We start from the raw sequence: 21563 nt of genomic DNA on the forward strand, positions 1-21563 counted from the left end.
TTTCAGGGGGGTTTTCAATTTACAACAGTATAATTTTAAAAATTAAAATTCGAAAAATGAGATGTAAATCATGAATTTTACAGCAAAACTAAATGATGTTTACAGCAAAAAAACATCCATCCACTCCAACCACAGGTCTACAAGACTCCTTAAAACCTTGTTTACAGGCCGAGAAGCACACATACAGCCTCTGAAATCTTGGCGCATCATCTCCATCAGTCAGTTTCAGAATCACAGATGCACCTTCATCGGACCTTCTTAGTTCAGCACAGTAATTTCTTATTTGGCTAAATTGTTCCGCTATGCTGCCATCAACTAGCTTTAATGCTTTTTTCCGACCCAAATAAGCTTGTTTATATGTGAGGGATACATTCAAAGTAGATTTAACCTCTTCTCGGAACTCTCTGGTACCTAACTTAGGATTTGATTTCAATTTACTCACAAAAGTTTCACCTAACCAGCTTGACTCAATGTTTTTGTTCTTAACATTCCAATAGCAGTTTTTGTGCTCAGGTTTAAATGTCTTTATCTGCCAGCAACTGTCCTTATTCACTGGTGATACATGAATAACCCATTCACATCCTTCATTTTTGCACACACCTCGAAGCCTACTGTTATCATTCTTGACAAAGTTCACTACCATCCCTCGTCTGATACAATGACTTTCTATAGCAAACTTTGCCTCTTTTTTTGAATTAAATATCATACCAAGCTTCAAATCAGGATTTTCAGAGTAGGCATACATTTCGAATTTTTGTGAATCTTCCTCTTGAGAATCAAATGCACTCTCTAACTCATCACTTTCTGCACAATCATCATCTCCTTCATCACATTGCATACCATCAATGACTATATTTCCCCCTTCTCCCCTAATATTATCATCTTCATCGAAATCAAACTCACTATCATAAAATTCTGCCTCATCTTCATCAGTGATTCCAACCTTTGTTTTCGGTTCAACTTCTTTTTGTTTCTCTAAAACACCAGATGCATCTATCTCATTTATTGAAACAAATTCATCATGTTCAATATAAATTTCCACTTCAAAGTTTTGGGGACGTGGTTCCTAATTTGAACCACATCACCATCACTTTCCAAATATCTACCATTGCTCAAAGATTTATCGATTTTGTGCCAAAATCTGAACTTATCTTTCTCCACGCATCCTACTTGCTCAGCATAACCCCAGAGTTCAATCAAGCCTATCTTATCCATATCCACAAAATCAAAGTATTCAGTACTCCCACCTTTGTACGTTTTCCTCTTGCGATTGTTGTCCATTGAACCATTGTAGTACAATTTAATTGTAACAAGAGTGGGTTCTCGCATCCAGCCTAAAATGCATAAGAGTAACATAAGTAAATGTGATAAATCTCAAAACATTTTTCCTCAAATTCATCACATTAAATAAGAGAAACATTACCATAATTCGGGGTGAATTCAAGAGACATCATACTTCTTTAGCCATTTCCGACTTCCACTTTAGCAAATATACCAAACTGTAATTTCAAAAAAGAAATCGGTGGTGTTTCTTCGAGTTCGCCCTTCCCTTTCTTCGAGTTCGCCTTTCCCTTTCCTTCATACGTCTAATTTGGGGATTAGGGTTCTTGTAGAGTTTGGGAGTAAAAGGTAAAGGAGTCAACGTTAATCTTAACGTCATGATAACGGTAGGGACCAATTCGGGAATATTTTGAAAACATGAAGGATTATTTAAGCAGTCAAAAATCATGAAAGACTGAAATGGGAAAAGCGGTTAACGAAAAAGACGAAAATGGTGTTATCCCATTCGAAGCGATTGATGGGTTATTTATGGGTCGCTGGTTGTTCATCTCCAACTGCAAAGTCTTCGGCGCCCAGAGTTTCAAGAGAAATTTTTTTTTTCAACCTAATAATCTCAGACATTGGCCTGTAAAAATTTCTTATTGGATGTACCCTTGAATTTCTTCTGAGTGTACGGTGAAATTCAATAAAGAAATCACTTTCCTTGTGAAGACCTTTTTCTTCAACTCTTTATTCCTTGCGTCCCTTTCGGAATTGAAACTTTAACGTCTAACCAGAGTTTTTTCACGTGCCCTCTTCTCTTCCATATCCTTACAGTTTCCAGTCTGTTTTTGTTAGTATTCCCCTTTTGGCAACCCGAAGCTTCTGAATTGGTCGAATTGGTTCCTTTTTCGGCTATCCTTCGTCACTTGTCTCCAATTTGAGCTGGGTATGGCTATTTAGCTGCTTTTATTGAAAGCTCGTTTCTTTGGGGTTTTGGTTCGACTTTGAGTACAGGGTTTGTCTTGGTATTGTTCAACGGTTGAAGGTTTGTGGGATTGCTTTGGATTTTGTTTTGCGAACTTTAGATCGTTAGATCTCAGTTCTTGCTGTTACGTGTGGATTTTATGCTTTTTTCTCACCGTTTTAGTTCAGCATTTGTTTTTATTTTGGTTGGATTTTCAGTATTCTTTGTTTACTATGTTCTTATTTGTTTCTTGAAATTGTGATTTCGGATTCATTATTTTCTTGATTCTTTACTTGGTTCTGTTTAATTCCTAAAATAGAGACAATGTCACAAGGCTACTCAATTGAGCTATACTTTGATCCTGCACTCGAGAATCAGGTATTGAAGGCGTGGAATGTGTTGGCTCGACGTCAAATCAGCACTCATCTGATCGAGATTGAATCAAGGCCTCGCATTACCTTGTTTTCGAGCCCTTTTGTTGACATTGCTAAACTTGAGAATGTGCTCAGAAATTTTTGTCTGAAGCAAGAACCTGTGTCTCTGTCCTTCTCTTCAGTTGGAAGCCTCCCAATCGAAAACAATGTCCTGTTTCTTGGACCAACTCCTACTTTATCTCTTCTTCAATTTCATTCGCAGCTGTGTGATGCCCTGAAAAAAGAAGGCATTGAAATTGGGGTGGAGTACCGTCCGGATACATGGATTCCTTACTGCTCGGTGGCTGAAGAAGTGCCAAAGACGCGTGCCGCTGAGGCGTTTACAGTTTTACGTGAGCTGAAACTGCCAGTTAGTGGATACGGGATGGATATTTCGTTGGTGGAGTACCCACCCGTCCGTGAGCTCTTCTCCTTTTCGTTGGGTATGCATCAGATAAGTGAGATCTAAGGAATGCTCTCTGGTAATGTTGGGCTAGGGCATGTTCTTTTGATCATTATATATGTATGCTTATAAAAACTGGTTTTTAGATTGTAAGGCTGGAGATTATGATATTAACTCATCGCACCTTAATTATGTGATTTTCGGCTTTTCATGCAAAGAATTAGTTGTTCATGAGGGAAATGGTTCGACATTTGTTTATATTCGTTCTATATGTGTTTGTGTTTTGAAAGAAATGTGTAAATATATCCTACATTCTTTCTAAGTTGTCTTAATCCTGGAGACAGATGGCCTATTATGCTGGATTATGTGAAAGCAGATATTTTATGCCCTTTAGGTTATTAGGTGGAGCAAGGAAACTTGCATTCTTTATAATATGTTTCTGGTTGAACATTTATCATATTTATCTGAATCTGCTTGTATTATTTTCATATCTTCCTTGATGGGTGGCTAGGGAGAGGATGCGGCTGTCATTTTGATCTACATGAAAATGCTGGAAAATCAACGTACATTGTGTAATTTGCCAAGGCATCTGGTACCAATTTAGACGTGTTAGTTTTATTTCCTATTTTTTAATCATCTATGCTGGTTTTAGTTTCATGCCACTGCTTGCTTGCTTTACTTCTGCTGCCAATATATCCAAGTGAATTCTGTTCTGTTGAATCAAGAAACCATATGGGGTACCGTTACTTTCACATTTCAAGTTTGACTCGTCTCATTAAATTTCATTTGCTCTCCCCTCGCCCTTGTGAAAACCGAAGCTAGTTACAACGTATATGTAATAGTGATTCTTGGAAAAAGAATGTAGTTTTACATGTTTCAAATCATCAACAGTGCCTTGTTTCTTGAAATTTACTTTTTTTTTATTTTGCCCCTCGGACTGCCTAAGGGAGTTCTCAGTGTTGGGAGGAATTATTCTCACCTTGTTGTACCATATGATACAACAATCAAAATGTGGTATATGGATCAAAAATTTTGAGTTTGTATTCTTGTCATTAGCTGTATCTTTTGTATGTAATAGTCTAACAGAAAATTCACTCTAATTTCATTCGAATGGAGTATTGTACCGCAGAGGACTACATCGACATCAAAATTGTGATTCCATTTCTTGATCATTCCCAGCATAAGCTCATTCCAGGCATCAATAAGGCCTGGCAGACACCAATGGATACAATCACTGTAACCTTTCATCCATTGATTACCCCAGTGCACTCCAGGGTGCCTGTCGGGCTTCATCAACATCATCTCCGTCACATCGAGGATCTCGAAAACATGCCCATGTGCTTCCCCTGCTTCTCTAGCAATTTCAACTTCCTCCACCTGAATTTTGCAAGTCGGCTCGGTCCATGTTAATCTCTTTCTTCCCTGCGGGCCTTGTCTTATTGCACCACCCACCTCCTTTGTTCCAGGCGCCATTCTTTTTTTTTTTTTAATGAATATTTCATTAAAAAGAGGAAAAAAATTTACAATATACTGATACACTGGGCATCCCCAAGAAATAAACGTATCAATTAATCATCACACAAATCTAACGAGGTACACAAAATAAATCTGTTGTATTCGGTAAGCACATGTAGGTATGAATCTGAATCTTCCTAATGATCTCTTGAACTCTCGGTTTTTCATCCTAGAACAGCACCCTATTGCGCAGGTTCCATACATGATATATCGTCGCCAGCAAGGGCCGTGAGCCTCATCTTGTCAACCGTGGACCTGCCTCTGTAAGTGTCACGAAAAGCTTTAAGGATAGATGTTGGCGTACCCATAATCTTCTTCATGTCTAACCATTGTCACACTCCATCCCAAATTAGTTTTGATATTTTACATTTGAAGAAAAGGTGATCATTTGTTTCATCCTCTTGTTGGCATAGCACGCACGATCTGCCCTCAACAAAACCCAATCTATCACGTGTCAGCAACTTACGATGTGCGAGTAACCATAGAACAACACCGTGTTTCGGAAGCACACCTCCACGAGACAGTAAACCCTTCCAAGGCCATTTACCTTTGGCTTGCACAAAGAAATCATAAGCCTTAGCTATTCCATTCTTGACTGAGTTCATTTTCCTAATATCACACCAAAATATTGTAAACTACTCCTCTTCGAGTTTTTATTTTTAATTACAATTAAAAAATTATTTATAAAAGTTTTTTTAAATTTATTCTAAAAAAATCAAATTTATAATTATGAAACACATAATTTAAAATTATCATAAATTTGAAGAACTAACCGTGGACAAGAGACATAGATGCGACTCCATTTGATTCCGGGCAAAAGAATCCCCGATAAAATCCATTGCCTTTCCTCGAACGATGCTCAGAAAAGTTTCTGTGTCCCTTCCGTGCATGAAACAATTCCTCGCAAATGGGATAGTAGCATGCAGCTGTAGTTTGTGTACAAAGAACCAGCCTCATATGGAACCCATTTCCCTTTGAACAAGTCGCAGTTATCTACACCCACAAACCATGAAATCAAGTCAAGTTTGCGAGCAAGAACTCTAGAAATGGAGCAAGAAGTCAAGAAGCGGAAGGGTTTTGTAATGTGTGGATTTTGTTTACCAATTGGTTGTGAGTTTGTGCATATGTATCGAGTGTGTATACGATGTTTCAATACTGAATACAAAGTATCCTCCAGTAAAAATATGCGTGAAGGTTTAAAAAAATGTGTTGCGAAAATGAGTAAGCGGAGAATTTGTAGTTTGTATTAAAATATATGTATTGGGACTGGGGATAGAATTTCAAATGACTCCATTAATATAGATTTGAAATCCGCTCATACTATACTGCATTCCTTATTTTTTTTATTTTTTTACATGAGAACTCGTAGTCACTAGTCTTTCTGTGTACAATGAATAAACACTTGAACTAACGCAATAATCTGCAAACCACGTTAGTCAAGTAAACAACATTGGGTAAATCTTGAGTAACAAACTCGCCCAGAAAAATGTTGGTAAAGAGAATCAAACTCCCAACAATTGATTAAAAGCTCACGTTCACGTGTTTCACCAATTCGCATGTTCTTAATAACCATAATGCACTGTTAATCGAGAAGAAAGCTGCTGACAAATAAAAGAAATTGGACTCGAAGCTGACGATGAATTGGGCTTTGGTCTTTTACCAAGGCTGCATGAATATTTAGACTAAACAATCCGGCGTAAACCGAATTGAATTGGGTTAGGGATCCAAAAAACCATCAACCAGAGGGATGAATTGCTCCACAGTCCACAAGTACCCCATTACTGACCCGGAATCAGTTGCAGCAATTATCAATCAGTTGAGGTTAAAATATGGGACAATTTGTGCAACACGGCACATGAAATTACGCATGGTGAGTACCCGAAGGATTCTAATTATGGAGCAAAGACTAAGTTTATTACAATTTTTTATTTTGTTTAGCTCAAATTCTACAAACGATTAAAGTTATAAAATATTATATTACCAATTTATATTTATTTATCAATCTCTATATTATATGTTTGATTATTTTTTTTTTTTTTGTAAAATTATTTTGCTTTGCACTGTGCATTGTGTCATGATTATTCGTTAATATTATTATTTTGATCTTGTTATATAAAAAAGCTCATTCAACTTATGTTGTACTAAGAGTTGCTATGTACGTACCATAAAAAATTTCAATTTTCTGCCTTTTATGTTTGATTTTGCGTCAGTGAGTAACTACACTATCCACTAAAGTTTTTTTTTTTTTTTTTTGTGTGCAAAAACTAAAGTTACTATTTCATGGCGTAGCAAGTATTTACAAGGATGTGTACGTAATACAACATTTTGATGATTTGAACTAATATTTTAACTAATACGAAACAATTGCTATAAATAAATTTTATCATACAAATGAGATGCCCCGGTTGGCCTGTATAAGGGCTAAAACTTTCCTATATCGTTTCATCGTTGAATCTATTCGACCCTAGTTTATCGGGCAAAGAATGAGTACAAATCACTTGTTTTTCTACTAAATTTGTCCCATATTTTCTTTCTTCGCCAGCTCTTTCCGAGTTAAAGCTAGCAAAGCCTCAACTTGACAGACATATAATTTTTGTAATTTCATTAATTTGAAGTTTTATGCTGTCGGTTTTGTTGCTTTTTAATTATAATCCTAATACTCTTCAAATCGAACTACTTAGCGGCCATGACTTGTTCTTAATGACGCCAGCTTACAAATTCTTGTTTATGTTAATTCTCCCTGCATAGAATTTGTCCCTTCTTACCAAAAGATTTTGACATCTCATCCACCACACATGGAATCGATCCTTGGTTCTCCAATCAATGGAAACTTTTGTTCTTCTCTCTGGACTTTCATATCTTTCTTCTTGTCTAATGTAAATACTTAATTTAATCCATATTTTATGCGAGAGTGGGACATATTGTGCTCCGATGGAAATTATAGGTCTGGCTTCTATGTCTCATATCTCAAACTCATGCTTCCTTCTTGAGATGAGATGGTCAGTGGGAAAATAAAGATATCACGACTATTTTTAAATTTCAGTTATTATAAAACTTGAGTCAAACGTGCGATGACACAATGATATTGAATTTCATCATCCCACCAAATAGCGTTTGAATCTTGTTTCCTTCGCTACAATTCTCACTACTGTACCACACTTGAATATGGGATTTTGCATGCCAAGTATGTTCGATTTTATTTTCTGAAGAAGATATTTTTTATTTGAATATCGGTTTTTGTCAGTGGTCACAAAATTCGTAATTTGTGTTTGGCCTATGGTAGGGCCATTTTGACAGTAACAGGAGTTGGTTGTCGGTAACTTCATCTTACCTAACAGTAGATTTTCATACATCATAAACCCAATCTTGCCGGGTAGGATAAACAACTGGAGCCAACCACGGAGACCCTTTATCCAATTCCTCTTAATTGACATATTTCCTATGTAATTTTTTTTTAAAGATTTGAAATTTCAAATGTCACACTTTATATACAAAATAAAATAAAAATCGATTATAGAAACAATTAAAAATCTGAGGTGATTACTCCCCTGTTTGTAGAGTTGTAAACAAACCGAATCGAACATCATATTAGTAAAAAAAAATTAAGGCTCGAATTAAGTGTATTCGAGTTTGAACTCGATTCAAAGATCGCAAATTTTAAATTTTTTGCTCGAGTTCGGCTAGAAATTAAGTTTGACTTCGAGTTCGAATCGAAATGTTCGAACCTATTCACGGACTGTTTGAACTATTACTCGAACATTAAGGTCTGATAATGGAGGTTTATGCGTTCAAAATGTTCGAAATGCTTGAAATATATGCATATTTAATATAAAATTATATTATATTAATAAATATTAAAACTCATAGATTATCGAATAAAATAAAATATAAAACAAAAACAAAATTAATCAAGTGGAATTGGTTAGTTTAAGCTTTCGAAGTAAGTTCGATTTCCATTTTCGTCCCCGACGATCAAAAGCAGGAGGTTTCGGGAGAAGTATTTTTCTTAATACACTGTCGTCTCTCCTGTTCTTCTCAGATGTCAGTTACTTTGAAGATGCCTTACCACTTGCCTATACTCCATGGGCGTGTTTTGGAAGGTAAGAACAGTTGTGTTAGGAAAAAAACAAGTATATTTTGGCTCGAGTTCAACTCGAAATTAGTTAAAATATATTTGAATTCAGCTCGAGTTCGATAACTTCGAATACAAATGTGATATTTATTAAGTCAGTTCGAAAACCTTATGAACTTGCTCAATTCGTTTATAGCTCTATAATCCACGTCGTTTCGCAGAAGATTACAACTTCATCTATTTCAACGTAATTGTGTTTGAAATTAAAATTTGAAAATATCATCTCAAGTTTTCAGTTATATTATCTTGGCTATATATGGCAATCCCAAATATTTTAATACCACTATTGTCGATTTTTCTAAAAAATTAATTTTATTTTTTACAAAATAGAAAATTATGGAAGCATGGCATGTGGAGCAGATGGTAGGGTAACGAGGCACTGCTCCCACTAATCAACATAGCAACGTGGTAATTAATGCTGCTTGCGTCTCAGTACATGTATTTTTTATATATCGAAATTCAATTAATTATTTAATCAATATAATATAAAATAAAATAATGTGATTTTATATTTTCTTTCAAATAACAAAACATTATTTCTGCAAAACATTTAGAGTATGTTTGAATATTATAATTGATTAGATTTTCGATTAGATAATAAATTATAGTTTTAAATTTTTTAAATCATTAATGTATATTAATAAAATAAAGATATTAATGATAATATTAAAATTTTAATTGATTTAAGATCCGCCAGTTATGTGCGTGTGTACTATTTATATAACAGAAAACAATAGAATGTAATTATTGAAGTATATTTATGTGTAATTTGATAGATTTGATTATCATTTGTACAGCCAAGACCAACGAATCTCAACACGTGGAAAGTTTAATTGATGCAATTTGGTTATATGATCTGGCCTCCCAATGTAATTGAAGGGGTTGTAATCCCGCTAGAATGGATAGTTGGTTCGGGTGTAAGATTGAGCGATTATCATTTTATTAAAAGATATAGTTGTTTTTAGTAGTACAATTCAAATCTTTTAAACTACACAGCAGCTCAAACAACACGGTTTGAGCGATCTTTCAGTAGAGACAATTATTGCACCCAACAATCTCTCTATCAATAATTGCACTTCTTGCAATCAATGAAAATCGAACACGTAACATTGGCTCTGATATCAATTATAGGACCAAACGCTTGCCGTTTTACCAAAAGTTATAGTTGGTGATAATGGTGCGACTCAAATATTTTAAATTGTATAGTAATTCAATCAGCACGATTCGATCGTTCTTAATTCCAACATATACAATTATTGTAGTGTGCCAAAAGGATGTCGAATTTTTTGATTAATTTGGTGAAATGTTCATGTGAAATTAATCGGCTAAGACATGCATGAGATTTTATGTGGGTTATATATTGTCGTGGTCATTTGGTACTAGATATTATTTGATCCTCGATAGCGACTCGTAACCAAATAGTTTTGAATTATCCACTAAAGACATCATTGGTTTGGCTAAGAGTTTAGTGATTTTTTGTTGCCGCTTAATTGTTAATTGCTTGTTTACTGATAATAATAATAATAATAATAATAATAATAATAGTAATGCATTTTTTAATTTTTTGTTTATACCCTTACCTTGTTAATTTTTATTGTATATTTTAAAATATGCATTCTTTTTAAAAATATCAATTTATAAACGATATTAAAATACATATTTAAATTAAATAATATACAAGTTGAAATAAGTCCAATTTTAACCCAAAATATCAATTCTATCCTCACAGATACGTTTGGATCGTGGCTCCGCCTCTGCTTGTTGACTAATAATAATAAAGGTGATTTATTTTATGTTATTTTTGGGATATTACTCCAAGTATAGATCAAAGGACTCAGAGGATGTGTATTTTCACGTGTATGCATGTACAATCAACAATGCTTTATTTTATAAAATATTGAAAATACATTTCCGTTCTTATTTCTAAAACTTGTGAGATAGAATTGAGAGCCACTTGGTGAGTTGTATGTATAATTTTCACATAAATACTGAACAAAAAGCCAATATGGTAAATGTGTCAAGTACTTGCATATATATGAAAAACATTACCAAAAATGTGTGCATGGTACCAAGTTAGATTTCCGAGACAAAATGTTTATCATAAACTACAAGGGTACTACTCCCTACATGAATTTTTTTTTTTTTTTACCATTGAAAAATCCAGATTTCCCTAAAATAAATTCATTGCAATGTCCGAAATGAACTTTTAATCTGTTAACTATTGCACCAGCTCTTAGTAGACAAATAAAATTAAGATTTTCAAGATCTCATTTGTTGTAAATTCAAAACTTGATTCCAGATCCTTTAGTCTACTTTACGATCGAATGCAATTTTCTTTATGAACGAGAATCATATGCTCAGAACAAACATAAAGAAAGCGAAACACAATACGCGAGATTTACGTGGTTCGATCAAGAATATGATCTAGACCATGACTCTGATATCACTTGTAAGGACCAATGGAATCCGGATATCTCTGGACTGGTATGATATTGTCTACTTTGGATTTTAACCTTCATTGTTTTGCTTTTGGAACCACCCAAAAGGCCTCATACCAATAGAGATATAATTTCATCTTTATAAATCCATGATCTTTCTCTAGATCTATCAATGTGGGACTTTGGTTGCATCCCAACATCATTTACATATTTAAAACAAATATTTATACATTATTTTTCATAATTTTAATGGAATGCGGGCGTGTTAGATACTATACTACAAACATCAAATCTTGTGAAAAATAATAAAAATATAACTTATAACTATTCGAACGACGTGGATTCTAAATTCGGTCGTCATTTCTAATCTCTTAAACTAATATACACCAAAAAAAAAAAAAAAGTTGATTGAAACTACACTGAAAATTATAGAGAACAAACTTCCAACATGATTTTGTATTTACAATAGACGTCAAAATGCTTGAAATTAGACTAAAAAGATAAACTTTTTGAAAATGATTTTAGAGAAATTGTATAGAATTTGTTGTTCAACGATTGAGTTGTATGCTCTTTGCTTATGCTGTTGCTTTCCTTCTTTCACACGATCTGGACGGTTTTCTCACTTTTCTATAATTCCACGAACTTCCACTTATATGAACGCATTTTGATTTATCAATCTATTTTAAAATATTTACGCATCCCTAATCTTGTATGTCCACTCAATTATTTCTTATTGTGCTCGATCGATTTTGAGTCAAATTTATTTTTGGTGCAAACAATTTTATAAGTCGTATGGAGTAAGAGAGAAACTTCCAATTGAGAACAAAACGGTTCTCATTTTCCCAATTGTGTTCATACGTGAATATTAATATTGTACATTGCTTTAATCATCTCTGTTAAGAATGTAACTTGGACCTAACTCAATCCCAAAAGCTAGCTCAAGGGGGGAGGGTTGTCAAAACCCATATATACAACTCCCAGGTTAATTATCCAACCGATGTGGGATATTTAACAATCTCTAGGTAGTTGATGCATCAATTATCAACATAAATATAGTTGAAAATTGGAAATATTAATTATATACACGTGATCTAATGTCAAAATTCAAGGGAAATTTCTGGTAGTTAATTGCAATTTAAATTAAATTGCCTTAATATACGTAAAATAAGCTTAATTGACTTTTTTTTTATGCTCAAAGGTCAACATCGACATCTTAATAATACTGGATTCAATTGTTTTTAGCTTTCGTTAGACATGTTGCTCTTTGTAATGCATCTTTTTGTAGCTCTTAGTTAATTCCATATATATATTTAAAATAGTGTATATTTAATTTCAAAAAAAATTAAAGAGATTTGATACACATATATGTAATATATAATTATATAATATGGAAAAAATATAAATTAAACAAAAAAATTAGATAGCGCCCCTCGACCTATTTTGTCTCCAATAAAAGACAAAGAACGGAATGATAGAGTTTGCAATTGATTTAGGTGCTAAATTCATAAAAATAACAACATTAGGAAGTGTTTACCAATTTAAGCGATGGGATTATGTATGTGATGCATACATAGTAATCTACGCTTCTATACTATTTTATTTAGTTTGAGACACTTAGAGTAACTAATTTTGGTGTCATGGTCTGTTTAAAAAATTATATATATTACTAAAATGTTAAAATTTTAATGTAGGTTATATGTAGTTCAGCGGATAGAGTCATTGTTTCTTGGAGTTTATGTTATATGTTCAATTCTTATTGATGTCATTTTTTTGTTCTTTTATTTTTTAATTTATTTTTTTATTTACATATCAAAATTACAACGTAGTCCCTCATTATTTCTTATAATTATATTTTGATCATCATTTAAATATAAATCAAATTAATTATAAAAAATATTATACAAGCACACAACGCGTGCGTCACTGTACTAGTAATAATAATATGTTTAGTTGATTGAAATTGTGAATAAGATTATGATTTAATAAATTACAGATTTATCCTTCAAGCATTAAAATTAATTTTGTGTTTGATTTCACATAGCGAAACAGTGGTTTCGATTGAAAATGACTTTTTTTTTTTAAAACAAATTTTCACTTGATAATTATATTGTGATGAAAATTATAAATATCCATCTTAAAATCATAACTACGAGTGCAAGCAAGTCAAGATGAGTAGTTCATCAAAACTCTACTTGACCTTCATTTAAATTTGAGTAACTTGAATCTTCACTCTACTCGAGTTTGAGTTTTAATTATTTTTACTCAAGTGATAATATATTAATTTTTTACATAGAAGATATATAATTTAAGGTTATATTTTTCCATATGAGTACAAAATTTAATCTTAAAATTATATTACATATATTTTCGAGTACGAGCTCGAGTAAATTGATATTTTTACGAGTCAAGATCGAGTTTGAAATTTAATGATCGATCGAATTAGAGTCGATCTCGAACCTACAAAGTTTAAATCAAGTCGAGCTCGAGTAGTATGATTATCAAAAAACTCGACTCTAACTCAACTCAACTCAACTCATGTTCACATCTAGTCACACCCTAGTGAATTTGTTAATTGATTTCTTTTTTTAAAAAAAAAAACGAGTTTTCTTTGTATATTTTGTTTTCAAGTAAAGTGTATTAATGTAATTCTCTGTACTTGTAATAATATTAGTTCAAAAGTAACTATATATCAACCCTTTCATTTGTAATAAATTTTCAAGTTTTAAAATCTAAATTAAATATATATATATATATATACATATATATATGGATTAACTTTATGAATTATAATCCGGCGTGAAAAACAAGTAAACATGTGATAAAATACCAACTTTTATACTAAGAAATCAATGAATTAACAATTCCCCACCCTTAATAATAATAAAAATAATAATAATAATATAATGAATTAATGACGAGAAGAATTTGTTATGTTGCCTTTAAGAGTCGGAAATTAGGGCTCTAAACGAATCGAATTTTAAGAAATTTCCGGTATTCGAGCTCGAGCTCGAATTCGAATAAACATATTCGAAACTCGAACTTTTATTATTTTCGATTCGAACTGAGGCTCGAGTTCGAATTCGATTCGAACTTGAATAATATTATATATATATATATATATATAATATTATAATATATATATGTACTTAATAATATTATATATATATATACTTAATAATATTTTATTTATTTTTTAAATATAATGCTAAAGTTCGCGAACAATCGAACAATATAATTTTAGCTCGAATTCGATTCAAAAAATATTTGAACATGTTCGAGTTCGGCTCGAATTCGATAATTTCGAATTCGAACCAAATATTATTCGAACCGGCTCGAAAAGTTTGTGAACGTGTTCGGTTCGTTTACACCCCTAGTCGGAATACATGCTTTACTTGGTTTTTTTGTCGCATTAGACGTTATTTGAAATAAATAATACACACACATACATTTATTTTCCAAACATATTTTTCTATAGAATAAATATTTATTGAGTATATATTTTGCGAAAAAAGTTTCACAGATTTATACATGTGAGATGAATCGATTTGATCTATACCTATAACGAAAAATAATATTTTTGACATTAAAAATTATAATTTTTCATGAGTTAAGTTGGAGATTCGTATCATAAAATTCATAAGTGAAATATTCACTTATAAATTTTTTTGATATTTATTTTTATTTTATCGAATACTCTTTTTATTTGATTCCGAAATGACGTAAAGTTTACTGTAATTTCGAATGTGTCCTGAACTCTAATCTCTTTATCCAAATTATATTATCCATCCAAACACCTCCTTTGTTTTTTATATATTCTTAATAAAATTATATTTTATTTTTTTTATTTTATATTCTTTTAGTAGTTCGATCAGGTTTATTTAGTAAGAAAAGCATTAGAAATTCAAGTTCAATACCACAAGCTTCATAAATATAATATAAAATATATGTTATATTAATGCATAGATACCTGAACCCAACAATTAATTAAAGTGAGGTTGGTACAAAGTATAATAAATGCTCAGTTCAAAATAATTTTTAGGACTAAATTGCGAGATCTATTTAAGGATAGAAAGTCAAATTATAACAAATTAACAAAACATCCTACATCCTATAAATATTCAAATTCTACATTTGTCTAAAAATAATAATAATTTAATTTCGAACTTGAAACCTCATTTCCAGGCAAATTAAGTTTTTACTTATATGGTTTGTATTTATTTCATTTTGTTCGTTATGTTATTTTATCAACGTAAATTTTTATTTAAATATTTTATACTTTTTTCAATTTTAATTTTTCTTAATCAAAGTTTGACGTGGTATCGAAAAATGATAACGTAACGATGAATAATTCTAACATTTAGCACGAAAAATAAATAAATAAAAATAAAATTATAAGTAACAAACTGACGGTCCTGATGACTTTGATGATACCATTCATGTAATTTGTTTTATAAAATATAAAATTTATATGCTACCAAAACTTAATTTTAAGATAATTTCAAAATAATTTACCATATACATAATTTATTTACATTGACTTTTTTGTCTTTATGTTCGCTATTAATACGTGTAGTCTCACATGTATTAAGTGAATACTCTATTGGTATCTTTGTACTTGTCTACACTATCTTGTTTGTGTGTGTCTATATATATATATATATATATTTATTTATTTATTTATCAGTTCCCATTTAGTGCACCTTCTCTCACACCGACACTTTGAATGAAATTATATATATATATATATATATATATATACACACACACATAAATCGTCAGCTAAATGTAGCAATTTTGGTAAAAAAATTAATATATTATATATTTTTATCATGATATCAGATAAAGATTAATTTCAATATTTTCGAATTCTTACTAAAGTTCAAATTTTAATTTGAGGACTTAAAAATATAAAATAAATTTAAATATTTTCATTAAATTTTCACTTTGGTTTTCAGTTTTTCTAAAATTTGTAAATTTAATTGTATGATTTATAATCATTTTAATTCATTTGTAATTCAAGTAATTATTTAAAAGCTATACTAATTATAATAATGACTTATATATAAGTATGTGAGTTACTAGTTATAACAATTTTAAAGTTTGAATAAAAGTTCAAAGAAATTAAAAGGTTTGAAAAAGTGAAATGATATTAATTTTTTTTGCACATTAAAGAATAAAGATTGGTGGATTAAAATCTAATGAATGATTTCAAATTTGGCGTCAGCCTTCCTTCGAACACAGGTGTTTGTAACTGTGCATTATTTAAGCTTGTATACGCATATTTATTGCCTACACAACAACTTATTCTCTCTCTCTCTTTATGTGCATCATTGGTTTGACTTGGGATTGATTGCTGAGTTCGAACTGAATCTCTGGAATCTGTGCCATTCTTTTTCTGTTCTGAGATCCAGATTTCAGTGAAAAAACAGACTTTTTACATAATAACTACAAATAGTACATTTCTGTCTGTGTTGCCATATCAAGAAAATCATGACGGGGCAATGTGCAGATAAAAACTTTTAGGTGGATTCTTCGTTTCATTTCCCAAGATTTTCGTTCTTGTTCCATTTTTCTCGCATTCTTGGATTGGGTTTTCCACGTTTTTTTCAATGGCGCCGAGTTCTTTGGTGGTCACGCTTGAGAAGCCTGAAAACATCTCCTTAATAGAGCTGAACGACGCAGCTGCTGTATCTATATTCAAGGAGAAGCAGAAGGCCGCGAGCCCGAAGCAGTTCACTTGGGTTCTTTACTTGAAAGCGAACAGAGTTTTGGCTTGTATTCCATGGTTAACCGTGGGTTTGTGTTCTGTTTTCTGGTCAGTCAAGAGGCGCATTGCTTCATCGTATCCGAACGAAGAGGACCCGAGACACAGGGGAAGAAGGCTGTACAGATTTATAAAAGTGTTTCTCGCGAATTTCGGTGGCGGCCCTTTTGGTTGAAAGCTTTGCTTATTTCAATAAATGGGATTTGAGGAAGGTGAATCCGTTGGAGGTACAGAATCTGGTGCAGTTGTGTTTCGTGGCTTGGCTGAGATTCAGAGCAGATTATGTTGCCCCATTGGTTGTTACGATTTCCAAGTTTTGCATAGTTTTGTTCATCATTCAATCCGTGGATCGAATCGTTCAATGTTTGGGCTGTTTCTGGATTAAGTACAAGAATTTGAAACCTGTGGTAGAAGGCGAGCCTTTCGACATTGAAGATGGGGCAAGTTTCCCTATGGTTCTTGTTCAGATTCCTATGTGCAACGAAAAAGAGGTAATGGACACACTCCATTTTCTATTGTCTCTCTTGTTTTTTTCTCTCTCGTGATTTTCTTCTGCGATGGCCCTTCAACTTTGCCATTGATGCTAATTTGGTTTCGGGTTTGTGAAATTTAAGGTATTTGATCAGTCGATTGCCGCTGCTTGCCAGTTAGATTGGCCGAAGGATCGATTTCTTGTTCAAGTGTTGGATGATTCAGATGATGAACTTTTACAGCATCTGATCAGGGAAGAAGTATCGTCTTGGAAGGAGAAAGGAGTGAACATAGTTTACAGGCACCGATTTGTTCGGACAGGTTATAAAGCCGGCAACCTTAAATCCGCCATGGCTTGTGAATATGTTAAGAACTATGAATTTGTTACGATATTTGATGCGGACTTTCAACCCAACCCTGATTTCCTCAAACTGACCATTCCTCATTTCAAGGTAATAAATCGGAAACCTTTGATTTGGTAATATGCCTGTTGAGGTAATTGCTGTTTTATAGATATTTTCTTCTTATTACAGGGGAAACCTGAGGTAGGCCTTGTCCAGGCTCGCTGGTCATTTGTGAACAAAGATGAAAACTTGCTCACAAGGCTGCAGAACATCAATTTATGCTTCCACTTCGAGGTCGAACAGCAGGCAAACGGCGTTTTTCTCAACTTCTTTGGGTTCAATGGGACTGCCGGTGTTTGGAGGATTAAGGCCCTGGAGGATTCAGGCGGATGGCTCGAAAGAACGACGGTGGAGGACATGGATATAGCCGTTCGAGCTCACTTACACGGATGGAAATTCATCTTCCTCAATGATGTAAGAGTGCTTTGCGAGTTACCCGAATCATACGAAGCGTACAAGAAGCAGCAGCACCGGTGGCATTCTGGTCCAATGCAGCTCTTCAGATTATGCATTCCCGCAATCTTAACTTCAAAGGTATCCATCCATCCCTTCTCGAGAAACTGCAGTCTCTCAAAAATTTCACTGAACATATCATTTTTGTTAACGTTTTGTTGTTTCTGCAGATATCGGCATGTAAGAAAGCCAACTTGATATTCCTGTTCTTTCTCCTAAGAAAACTGATACTTCCTTTCTACTCATTCACACTATTCTGCATCATACTTCCATTAACAATGTTCATACCAGAAGCGCAGTTACCGGCCTGGGTTATCTGCTACGTCCCCATCATCATGTCGATTCTCAACATCCTACCTGCCCCGAAATCTTTCCCCTTTATAATCCCATATCTGCTCTTCGAAAACACAATGTCCGTCACAAAATTCAACGCAATGGTATCCGGGCTCTTTCATCTAGGAAGCGCGTACGAATGGGTGGTGACAAAGAAAACTGGGAGGGCATCAGAATCAGACTTGCTCTCCCTGGCCGAAAAGGAGACGAAGGCTTTCACAAGAAGAGAAGATTCAGAGGAAGCTTTCTGAATCCGGGATCGAAATGCTGGAGAAATATAACGAGCAGAAGGATCAAAAGAGCGTCCCTGCCCCCAAAAAGAACAGAATTTACAGGAAAGAACTCGCACTCGCGTTTCTTCTGCTCACCGCCGCCACAAGAAGCCTGTTATCAGCTCACGGGGTTCATTTCTACTACTTGCTGTTCCAGGGGCTGTCGTTTCTTGTCATGGGCTTGGATTTAATTGGGGAGCAAGTGAGCTGAGATTCAAATTTCAGCGGTTTTAGAACATTGTATTGCATGCCCTCATACAAGTGACTTGCTGTTAATATTTGAAGTACCTAAAATAGAATCTATTCTTTGATTGTATAATTTACATGAACCAAATATATACAATACTTCTCTACATTGTTTGTAGTTTGTGTTGTGCAATATCATAGTTCTCTAAAGATAAGTGAGCGTTGTAAACTTTTAAAAGATACAGAAAGCTTAACATAACCAATGAATGATGACATGAGAAAATACAGTAGATAAAACTAAAACAGTTAAGTAAATCGAGGCTCGCACGAAATATCATGCCCTTAAAACATATTCGTCCCCTTCAGTATGTGATTTGAGGATCAAGTTGGACGACTGTTTATCATGACATATGACAAAAAGAAATAACCTAGTGTGAATGTACTACGCCCATAAACCGAAAAAATATCACCTGAACTTTATCATGAATAGGAGCTGAATAGCAGGGCAGAATGGACAAAGAGAAAGACAAAAGTGACATGTGAACGTGAGATATATTTGAAAGACTCGAGGTTGCCTTAGGCACTTGGGTTTATAATCTTGGATTTTATTATTTAATTGCATATTAAATTATTGTAGCTTCAATTGAAACTAAAAAAAAAAAGTTCCTTCCATTGGGTATCAAAAAAAGCAAAAATTTGTGTGGGACGGTCTCACGAGTCGTATTTTGTGAGACAGATGATATCTTATTTGAGTCATTAATGAAAAAATATTACTTTTTATGCTAAAATTATTAATTTTTATTGTGAATATCGGTAGGATTGATTCGTCTCATATACAAAGATTCGTGAGACCGTCTCACAAAAGATCTACTCATCAAAATATGGTCAAGCTGACAGCTTGGCTCTATCTTTTCGTCTTGTCTATTCTTTTTGTTCAATCTAATTCATCAATTATAAGCTCGTTTTCTATAGAACTGATATTTATTAGGATTTTGTTTATTTTGGGCCTTGCCGATTCCCATTTTATGCCCCCTCAAATAATCAATCATATCATTTTTATTATTATTAGCAATGAGAATGATGAGTTTGTTTTAAAATATCTCCATAATAATACAGTATTATTTACTTTGAGTATAATTTTTCATGAATTTGTTTTGAATTTTACTCAAAAGGTCTAATACTAATGGAAATATCATTCAATTTTATTAATTCATGATATTTCTCGATCTTTTAATTTGAGATTTTAGTTGCATTCACAACAATCCTCCTCTCGATGAAGTTATACCATTATTCTCATTATCTGAGCCTCCCTCAAGCCTTATTCGTCCTCCAATCGAGATCACTCTTCTTTGCCGCGTTGGATTACACCCTTACATGAAATACAGGGAGCATCACATACCTCAAAAGCTTATCAATGATTTTTACCTGGATCCTCATCTATTTCTTTTAAGTATCTGAGGACTCTTCTTCGCCGCGTTGGAGCGCACTGACTTACATGAAATATAATGAACATCACCTACCTCGAGATCTTATCAATGAGTCTCACCTATTTCGTTCATACTGAGGATTCCACCAACATGGCTCGATTTAGATCATGACTTAAATACCACTTGTTGTACAATGGAAGTCGCATATTGATAGGCTCATAATAGTTAATATTTTTATTTTCATATTTCCCATTATTCCAACCTCCGATATGTTTAATTGATACATTTTTGTGTAATTTTATTGTAGGAGGAACTTTTATGGTCTTGGAGAAAATTTGAGTTAAAAATGTGATATTTATCACATTTGAAGTTTTCAAGATAGAGTTTTGAAAGAGAATGGTCAAACCAGAAGAGGTCATGGAATAAGGCGCGGCCACGCCTTGTGGTTATGTTTCACCTGCCTAAAATTACAGGAAATGAAAAATATGATTTTGTGAAGATTATACAAGATTTGAAAGAATTAATTATGGTGTTTGGTTTAGTATAAATTTTAGGAAGGAAACTCTAGATAAGATCTTATCTATTATTTTATATTTTAATATTTAAGGTTAATTAAGATTAGTTGGCTTTTAGCTTAATATTTTAGACCCAAAAAAATCCTTCCACTCACGTGAAAGACCACAGCCGCAGCACAAGAATTCAAAAATCATTTTGGAAGAACTCTCTCCAACAACTCTCCTAACCCTCTCCAAAGGAAAAGTGAAGAACAAGATGGAAGCTCAAGGATTTTCTCCCAACTTCTCTCCACACTTTTAGGCTAAGTTTTATTTCTGATTCAAGAATACTATTTCAATTTATCACTGTGAGGCTTTTTGTGCTTCAATTTAATATTCGTGTTTTGTTCAAGTATTTGTTGATTTATATTTAATTCTATGAAAGTTGTATCTCGGTTAATCTGACAATTTAATTCGATATATAATTTTCTATTGCTATCCATGAATTCAGTGATCCGTAATTGTCATTAACGATTGGTAAATGAGTAGCGATGATTAGGTGTGTTGTGCTATCATAACATATTTAATCTAAATAAATTGACGGAACTAGATCTTCCAATTGCAGCTATCT

The 21563-nt window shown here is 33.1% G+C and overlaps 2 protein-coding genes across 3 annotated transcripts; both read left to right on the top strand.

Moving 5' to 3' along the window:
* Positions 1-1809: 1809 nt before the first annotated feature.
* Positions 1810-3382, top strand: LOC142544264 (uncharacterized). Of its 2 annotated transcripts, none has more exons than XM_075651390.1 (2): positions 1810-2209; positions 2547-3382. In XM_075651390.1, the coding sequence occupies exon 2, from the start codon at positions 2552-2554 to the stop codon at positions 3107-3109; it is 558 nt and encodes a 185-aa protein (XP_075507505.1). In that variant the 5' UTR covers positions 1810-2209; positions 2547-2551; the 3' UTR covers positions 3110-3382. The 2 variants fall into 2 exon arrangements, with proteins under 2 accessions (XP_075507505.1, XP_075507460.1); XM_075651345.1 differs by having other exon boundaries at positions 1811-2308.
* A 13013-nt stretch (positions 3383-16395) lies between these two features.
* LOC142544502 (xyloglucan glycosyltransferase 4-like) lies at positions 16396-19178 on the top strand. The gene is given in 6 exon segments (XM_075651575.1): positions 16396-17040; positions 17042-17383; positions 17507-17815; positions 17897-18301; positions 18391-18756; positions 18758-19178. Coding segments are annotated over 6 exon segments (2004 nt in total). The 5' UTR covers positions 16396-16737; the 3' UTR covers positions 19037-19178.
* The last annotated feature ends 2385 nt before the right edge of the window (positions 19179-21563 follow it).

This window comes from Primulina tabacum, chromosome 1, assembly GCF_025594145.1.
Source record: "Primulina tabacum isolate GXHZ01 chromosome 1, ASM2559414v2, whole genome shotgun sequence".
Classification (NCBI taxonomy): Eukaryota; Viridiplantae; Streptophyta; class Magnoliopsida; order Lamiales; family Gesneriaceae; genus Primulina; species Primulina tabacum.

Bases quoted from the DNA above. Each gene is read 5' to 3' on its own strand.
- LOC142544264 (XM_075651390.1), top strand. From the start codon at position 2,552: ATGTCACAAGGCTACTCAATTGAGCTATACTTTGATCCTGCACTCGAG.